The following is a 7,805-nucleotide window of genomic DNA, read 5'->3' as shown; positions in this document are numbered from 1 at the left end:
GACCTAGCGTCTTATTGTGTTCCATTTGAAAACGACCTTCCTTACTTCCTCTTCAGAAGAAGAGGCGGTAAGAATAGTGTTTTCTTCTGGAGATACCTGGGGAATATCGTGAATCCTGAATTCATCCAAGGATACATCTGATTCCTCTAGTGCACCAAAAAAAAATTAATAAGAAGTGATGTACGACTTCAAGTGCTCATCTCCTTCAATCCTGCCCTCGTCCTGAACAAGAGATTGAATAATTTTCTTTCTTTGTCTACCATTGGTAACAATATGAAAACATCTCGTATTCGAATTTCCTTCCATCAAGAGCCGAGTCTTGGATCTTTGGTACCCTTTACCACAAATTATGTCAAGGAACCCCCATCTTCATGTATATTTTGTAGAAATCGTTGTTGGTTTTTGCTTAAATTTTTTTGTTTTCGCACTCCACGAAAATCCATTATTGTTACCACATTTCTTCTCCATTTCCATTTTTTTGTGGAAACATCCGAAACTCTCTTCGCCAGTACCATCCGTACTCACAAGGATTACCGCCACAAACTTCCCGGGATACCAGCATGGGCCCATTTAAAAGGTGCTCCACTATTTCTTTTTTAAACAGGGGCAAAATCTTTGCCCCAATCTATTAATTAAGGATATATCTTTGGGAACTGCACCACACTTGAGACACCTCAACATGTTTTGGTGACATGGCATCACAATAAATAAAGAAAGAGAGTGAGATGGTAACTTGTTATGTTACCATAACATTCCATACCTCAAAATAAGAAAAGTCTACAATATAATAAATAACACAATGTATGAAATCACATATAAGTTAGTAACCACTATCGAGATAGTAACTTAGACTAACATATGTTACTAGTCTAAGTTACCTCCCACTATAACCAGCCTGAGTCATATATCATTCACAAAACAAATCAGTACTGAAGTCGCATTTGAACTATAGTGGGTTATTCAATGTAGTAGTGGGTTATTCATGTACATTTGAACTGAAGTCGCAAAGGAAAAGGAAATGGTAATAGCCAAAACAATCGAGAATGACATGAACATAAATGTGGTTGGCAGTTCCCATGAACACCAGTTAGTTGGGGCGTCCGGTGGACATTAGTCAGTTGTGGCTGGCACTTGGCGCGATTAATTTTCGTCAGATGGTACGTATTATTTCGACGTGGACAGGAATGTGGGCAGCCGGCCAACAGGAAGCGCCCTATAAAAGGATCTACGGGTAGCATCGACTAGCTAGCCAGCACGCATCTTTTCGCCATGTCGCACCCATTCCCAACAGCTGGGATTGTTCCCTCTTCACACACCAAACTTCCCCTGGCAGCAACTGTTGGGGCTAGATTAGCTCAGCCTCTCTCCGGCGTGCTTCTCCATCGGCGGCTCTCACACTCTGGAGGGCGCCATCTCAGCTGGCCTCTGCTCGCTGCCTCGAACACCAATGGCGCTGTTGGTGTTTTCACCTGTATCAAGAACCAGCAGCTGGAAGCCAAACTGAGGTTCAGGCCGTGCCAGCCCCTAAACATTTGCCTAGTCGATAGCAGATCAGCAGCTGCACAAATATGATGACACAGTGTAACTCTAACGGTGTTCAATACTGAATAGGGCGGACAAATACTACGAAGCGGAGATGACCGTCCAAGACTGCGAGCTCGACAACTATGGAGTTGTCAACAATGCCATCTACGCGAGTTACATCGAGAAAGGTTAACTCTCTACACATGTCATCAGTATTCAGTACTCCGTGCAAATCGAACAGACCCGATTTAAACCGTATCTGTATGCAGCTCGAGAGGAGCTGCTTGTGCGGCTTGGCATCAGCACGGGCTGGGTCATAAGCACCGGCAACGCCATGGCGCTCTCGGAGCAGAACCTCAAGTACTTCACGCCCCTAAGGGTATGGACGCCTCCCAGCTAGCGTTATTGACGAAGGCATCCTGGATGGAGTACTGTACTGAGAATCGATCGCAGATAGACTTACCTATGAGTTTAATTTCAGCGCGGCCAGAAGTTCGTCGTCAAGGTGAGGCTCGCGCGGATCAAGGGTGTGAGGATATTCGCCGAGCACCTGATCGAGACTCTGCCGGACCGGAAGGTACGTACTACCTCCACCCTAAAATAAGTGTCTCAGTTTTATATCTAGATATTATTTTGTTATAGTTACATCCGTAGAAAAAAGTCTTATTTTAGAATGGAGGAAGTAAGTGCGTACGTGCTGATGATGAAGGATGGGATATCAACGATTCATGTCTTCAGATTTATTTTTAATCTCACGATTCATGTCATGTCATGCAGCTCGTTCTGGACGCGACCGCTACCATCGTCTGCCTCAATATGAACTACCGCCCAACTCGCGTCTTCCCGGAGATGTCGGCCAAGCTGCACCGCTTCTTCTCTTCCAAGGATGGCTACTAGATGCATCTATATCAGGCTATATAGTGTCACTGTGTTGATATATGTAAGAAACCATCTACGTTTTCGATCGTTGCGTTTGCTCATGAATGTAAAGCTATATATGTCGCACATTCTGTCGAAAAAACACGTGCCGTACATCAATGCCCACAGTTTACCTGTGGGGTTTGCAAACAACTCATTTCCGGCCTCAAACAACAGATTCAAGCTGACATGGCCTCATTGACGCTTCAAGGCCATGACGGCCAAGATCTCCACTTTCCAGGGTGGCCAATTTATAGAATGCGTCTGATAAAGTTTCAATGTTCAGACATGCGTAGTTTGGCCCATACTGCGAACTGAAACACACTCTGCTCGATCGACCCAGTGCCCGTTCTTGATCTTCAGTGAAGCTACAACTAGAACATTTCGCTCGTGAAGACGCATTGGTTAAGCTAAACCGCAGCATGATCAAGCACGCAAAATAGCAGGGAAGTAACAAGATGTAGTTATCTGCAAAAAAAAAGACGAAGGGAAGTAACGTCTAGCCATCAGCGAATGATACCAACGAACAGTGATTGCCAGTCAACGGTCTAGACAGACAAACGAAGTTGTCACTTCATGACACTGCCAAGACATGGAATGATGAATGCTAAATTGCAAACTAAAAGCAGGACATGACAAAAGTGCAGCGCCGGGCTTTCAGAGGTCACACCCGGCACGGTTATCTTGACATGATTTCAGGATAGGACGCATCAGCTCCGTTTAGTGAGACGACTTCTTTCTTCTGTTTTTCAGACTTCAAGAGCAAAAATTGGGGCCAGACAGGTCACCCTTCTGCTTTTCCATGAACATGCGAGCGCTGATATGATACCTACGCAGATGGCTTTTCATTAACACAAAAACAAAGAAACATAATTTCGTTAGTCAGATGAGCTGATCAAAATGCACTAGTACTCCACATAGAATCATTAAGTGTGGTCAATGATAAGGTACCTACTGGCTGAAGCCACCGCTCAACTGAAAAGGACCATGTAGGAAGGAGATGGACAAAGTTGTTCAAGCAAGTACACAACAAGAACAAAATTTCCATCCTCACGCAAGCTCGCAAGGCACCCACTGTTTCACTCTTGGGCTTAACTCGCTAGGAACTGATGTTGACCACTCCTCCAAGTCTGGAAGGGGACCCGTCAGTGCGACATAATTCACACTCTCTTTCTCTGAAAGTCTCTTCCAGTTTAGCTGTAATATATACGGTCATATCAGCAGGACATTGTTATGGTCGAAAATTTACAGTTTCAGTAGGCTGGTAACTGTTGTCTTACTTGCCCAGGAAATGCAGAGCATAGGGCCTTGATTGTAGGATTCTGAACCCAGGAAGAAACACCCGTATCAGCAGCAAGAGACACAGCAGTATCCGCTCCACCACAATTGACCATGATTCGACCATCTGGCATTAGCTTTTTCGCAATTTTTAACCAAGTTTCAGCCTGTAACAATGTTGAAATTAAAGCCAGCACCAAATAGAGTGTCTGAAGTTTGTTCAAAATGAAGTGAGTACTACATAAATTTGTATTAATGAATTTATAAATCTCAGGTGCACGTTTTGTAAGAAAAACGCAAAATCCTTTCTATAATTTTAGTTTCGGCCTGTGCACCATACCATCAGTTTTCACCATTTAGACCTGAAATAAAGGGGTGAAGGACAAAATAACCATTCTGTACCGAAGACATTTACTACGTTACACAAAGTGGCTAATTTTTACTTACGAACCTCCTAGAGCTGAGTACCCTCTAGGTCCTAGATCATATTTATGCATTGGCATTGACTCTATACATTTGGTTGTCTATGTTTTTGTATGACGGTAAGTTTACATACCAGACCGAACTGAGTATGTGCACTATTCAATACAGCAGGCTAACAGTTCAGATTTCTAACCAACATGAGGATTTTTTGGGGGTGATGTGGTGATTTATACATGCTAGACCATAATACCAAACCACCATGGGACTCTGATGTGTTGTGCAAGGAGCAAGAGACAGAGATAACTGAGAAAAGTAGAGTTGAAAGGCTAGCCATAGTAGAAATACAGAATAACAACTAAAAGGCATGGCAAAGAATATTTACTTCTTGTAGCTGAGGTAATACTTTTCCATCAGCAAACAAATCTACAACAATGCCTGCAAACATGAGCTAGGTCGTCAGACTAAAACCCTTACAAGACAGTTCCCAGAACTAAAAACTGTACAGACTTTGAAAAGGCAACTACTGGTGTTCTAACACCACTCTAATAACAGACAGTTTGCAATTTATCACAGATAATCATTTATAAGTAAAACATGCCGTAGTTCAATTCCTATAAGACAGTAAAACATGCAGTCAGTTTGTATCAGAAAAATGTTCACCAGCAAAACCTCCTTCGACTGCAACTGATGGAGAAAGTGCATCGCCAATACGCACTGAAAGCGAACCACCTAATTCTGTGGTTTTCTCTAAATTGGACATCCCAAAATAATCCCTTGACAATTCAATTATCTGTCACGAAATGATACAGTTTTCAGTAATGGAAAAATAACGATGGCTATATGATTGACGAAAGATTAAAGCACAAAAAAGAAGGCTGAAAATATGAGTGAAGTTGCATAACCAATCATAGACCAATGGTAATGAATGTGTGCTTGAGGTAGCATAACCAACATTACACAAAATTAATATTCTGCTGACTAGTTTCCAAGAGTATTGTATGAGTGAAATTGGTAAGATTATCCAGACTTTTAAGTAATGTGACAATACAAAGTAAAAGGACATAAGAACAGTTTTGACCATCGGGTCAATCTCCCATCCGACAAGTTGTATCCAAGGCCAAACTTCTAGCATCAGATGTGCTGCTGTCCCAGCACCCTGAAAGAAGCATGCAAAAAGAAATGAATCATTTCTGCAAGAGTGTGAATTTCAGATTATCCAATTAAGAAGCACATGCTGTGTGTTGCTTGTCTAACAAGATCACTTGATGTGCATACAGGGAATTGTGATGTAGTCTATAAGACTCGTTGAAACTGCTGAACTGTTCTTGTAGTCTATAAAGACTCAGTGATTTTTTTAAGTTGCAGTCACTTTAGAAAAGTGCAACTGTATTTCAAAGAAAAGTGCAACTCAGTTCATTTGCACTTTTCTGGTAGAAAAGTGCAATTACACTTTTTTAACAGAAAAGTGCAACTAAACCACTTTTTTGTAGGTGACTGAAACTTAAGAAAAGACTGAGACATAGCAAATCCATAAAGCATTTCCTCCCCAGACCCCCAAAGCATACTAGGATGTCCAGATTATGACAAATCTAAGACATCTATTTATGGACAGAGGAAGTATAAAGAACAGAATAGATAACAAATGTCAGTGAAATGATTTACCAAACCTAGAAGTGCAACAGGACCCCGTGGAACAACAGGAGGTAGGCTCACGAACTCATCCTGCATGATAGCAAAAGAAAAAGAAATTATGAGAATCAACATTCAATAGCCCTTCGTGTAAAAAATTAAGTGTTTATAAGGTGAATTTCTGACGAATTATCGTACCAACAAAGAGCAGAGTCACCGTGGTACAGTTTATTTCAGAAGTTACATGACAAAAATTTGAAGACAACTATTCTCAGCACCAAAGAATACGAGTCCTAATGCCTACTAGGTGCTTGACAATATGCTTGTACCAGCCCACATATTCACGCCACGGCTGGTACTATGGTAGAGTAGCAATCGGAACCACATGTATACATACCCAGTACGAATTGGTCCAGGGGCTCTTCTTGGGCAGAATGCTGTGGACATTCCCTGCACGAGACAACCAAACACGGAGATGGGACGCAATTCAGAAACCAACACAATCGGATGAATGGAGTACGTACGGCTGGCGTCGAGGACGAGGTAGCGGTTGGAGGGGGAGTCGATGACCATGATGACCTCGTTGAAGTCGCTGCGGTTGGACGCGAGGAGCACGAACTCCTCCTCCTCCGCCTGCTGCTCGGCGGTTGGGGTCGCGACCTCGCCGTCGGGGGCGCAGCGGAGCCGCGCGGCGGCCGCTCCCCGGCGTGGGTGGAGCGCGAGGCGGGCGGCGGGGCGGGGTTGCTGGAGGTTTGCTTGGCGGTGGTGGAGGAGGCGTGGCGGGGAGAAGGTTAGCGGCATGGTGGTTGCCATTGCTGCGGGATAGAGTTTTGCGAGTCGATGCAGTGATAGCCGTTAGTGGAGATGACGGGTGGTTAGAGCATCCCCACTAGTTGGCGCTTCCCACGCCCAAATCCGGCGAAATTTTCGTCCGGATTGGATGAAGATTTGGCGTGGGGAGCGCCGAAGTTCCAGCCGTCCCCCCGGCAGGAAACCCCCAACCTCGACCATTTGACATATTTCAAACAAATTCAACATAAAATTTAACATGCAGTAGCCCTCCATTCGCTGTCTCGGCTTGCACTTCCGGCGACCTCGTGCCGACCCACCACGCCGACGAGTTGCCAGTCCGCCGTACATGCTTGCCAAGCAACCAAGGATCATCATGTGCTCCTCGTCTTGGGCGGCTGCTGCCATCTCTTCTTGCATAAGCTCGACGAACATCTCGCTCCTCCTCTTCGTCCGAGTCCATGGCCGGCGAGGCAAATGGACGAACACCGACGGGCGTGGTCGAGGCAACCCGAGCCGCGAGCGGCGACGAGCAAGCAGGCCGGAAAACAGGCCGGCGGAAGAGCAGCCGGATAGACCGTCGTCCAAACACGGCGGAATATAGGCAGGTGGGGAAGGAGTGGCGGCGCAATGCGGGCAACAAGCCGGCGGGGTGGTGCGGCGGCGAGAGAGATACGAGGGGTGGGGGAGATTTTGAGCGACGTGGCGGTGGGGTTCGTGCGTCGAGTCACCGACGGATCGGGCCCTTCCCCGCTTTTCACTCGTCCGGAGTCCCCGAGCGCTCCCGGGGGGCCGGGGATGGCGTGGGATCGCCGGATGGATTTAGGCCCAAATCCGGACGAACGAGGAGCCGGGGCGCGACTGGGCCGAATTACGCCGTCCGGATGGAAAAAACGCTCGCCGGGGGCCTCGTCGGGGGGACGAGTGGAGATGCTCTTACGCACTACGGGTTCAGAGAAACGCCAGCCCGATGGTTCCTCACACCCGATATTTCTGTTTATATTTTCTTTGCAAATGGAGCGGGTTATATGTTTTTTGTTTTGTTTTTTGGATGATGTACCACCCGTAGGCATAATACATAGTTGGTACGTATACACGCAACATAACACGAGGAGGATATAAACGGTTGTACTGCTGCAAACTATCGTCGCCGCAACTACCAAGAACACATGTCCTACACCATCGCCGGAGAAGAAGAGCATCAGTAGTTGGTCCACACTTTAGCGTTAAAGAAACCCCTTGCC

The 7,805-nt window shown here is 45.6% G+C and overlaps 2 protein-coding genes across 5 annotated transcripts; one reads left to right on the top strand and one right to left on the bottom strand.

Moving 5' to 3' along the window:
• Window positions 1-1,261: 1,261 nt before the first annotated feature.
• Window positions 1,262-2,595, top strand: LOC124694156 (acyl-acyl carrier protein thioesterase TE3, chloroplastic-like). The gene is made up of 5 exons (XM_047227174.1): window positions 1,262-1,505; window positions 1,612-1,712; window positions 1,794-1,903; window positions 2,006-2,101; window positions 2,302-2,595. The coding sequence occupies exons 1-5, from the start codon at window positions 1,270-1,272 to the stop codon at window positions 2,419-2,421; spliced, it is 663 nt and encodes a 220-aa protein (XP_047083130.1). The 5' UTR covers window positions 1,262-1,269; the 3' UTR covers window positions 2,422-2,595.
• Window positions 2,596-2,935: 340 nt separating this feature from the next.
• Window positions 2,936-6,641, bottom strand: LOC124701082. 4 transcript variants are annotated; one of them, XM_047233130.1, is made up of 9 exons: window positions 6,297-6,641; window positions 6,170-6,222; window positions 5,806-5,865; window positions 5,222-5,299; window positions 4,804-4,933; window positions 4,526-4,578; window positions 3,723-3,887; window positions 3,394-3,639; window positions 2,936-3,283 (listed from the first exon to the last, which is right to left on the bottom strand). In XM_047233130.1, exons 1-8 carry the CDS (start codon window positions 6,583-6,585, stop codon window positions 3,493-3,495), a joined length of 975 nt encoding a protein of 324 aa, XP_047089086.1. In that variant the 5' UTR covers window positions 6,586-6,641; the 3' UTR covers window positions 2,936-3,283; window positions 3,394-3,492. The 4 variants fall into 4 exon arrangements, with proteins under 4 accessions (XP_047089086.1, XP_047089087.1, XP_047089088.1 ...); XM_047233131.1 differs by having other exon boundaries at window positions 2,936-3,271; XM_047233132.1 differs by having other exon boundaries at window positions 3,398-3,639.
• Window positions 6,642-7,805: the final 1,164 nt, after the last annotated feature.

The sequence above is a fragment of the Lolium rigidum genome, chromosome 3, assembly GCF_022539505.1.
Source record: "Lolium rigidum isolate FL_2022 chromosome 3, APGP_CSIRO_Lrig_0.1, whole genome shotgun sequence".
NCBI classification, from domain to species: Eukaryota; Viridiplantae; Streptophyta; class Magnoliopsida; order Poales; family Poaceae; genus Lolium; species Lolium rigidum.
Note: the sequence above shows the minus strand (reverse complement) of the source record. Positions and strands in the feature narration are given on the sequence as shown.

Excerpts from the sequence above, each read along its gene's own strand:
- LOC124694156 (XM_047227174.1), top strand. The coding sequence starts at position 1,270 with ATGTCGCACCCATTCCCAACAGCTGGGATTGTTCCCTCTTCACACACC. Across the intron at positions 1,713-1,793 it reads CGCGAGTTACATCGAGAAAG|CTCGAGAGGAGCTGCTTGTG; the intron begins GTTAACTCTCTA and ends ATCTGTATGCAG. Across the intron at positions 2,102-2,301 it reads AGACTCTGCCGGACCGGAAG|CTCGTTCTGGACGCGACCGC; the intron begins GTACGTACTACC and ends CATGTCATGCAG.
- LOC124701082 (XM_047233130.1), bottom strand. The coding sequence starts at position 6,585 with ATGGCAACCACCATGCCGCTAACCTTCTCCCCGCCACGCCTCCTCCAC. Across the intron at positions 6,223-6,296 it reads CCTCGTCCTCGACGCCAGCC|GGAATGTCCACAGCATTCTG; the intron begins GTACGTACTCCA and ends TGTCTCGTGCAG. Across the intron at positions 4,934-5,221 it reads GATGGGAGATTGACCCGATG|ATAATTGAATTGTCAAGGGA; the intron begins GTCAAAACTGTT and ends ATTTCGTGACAG.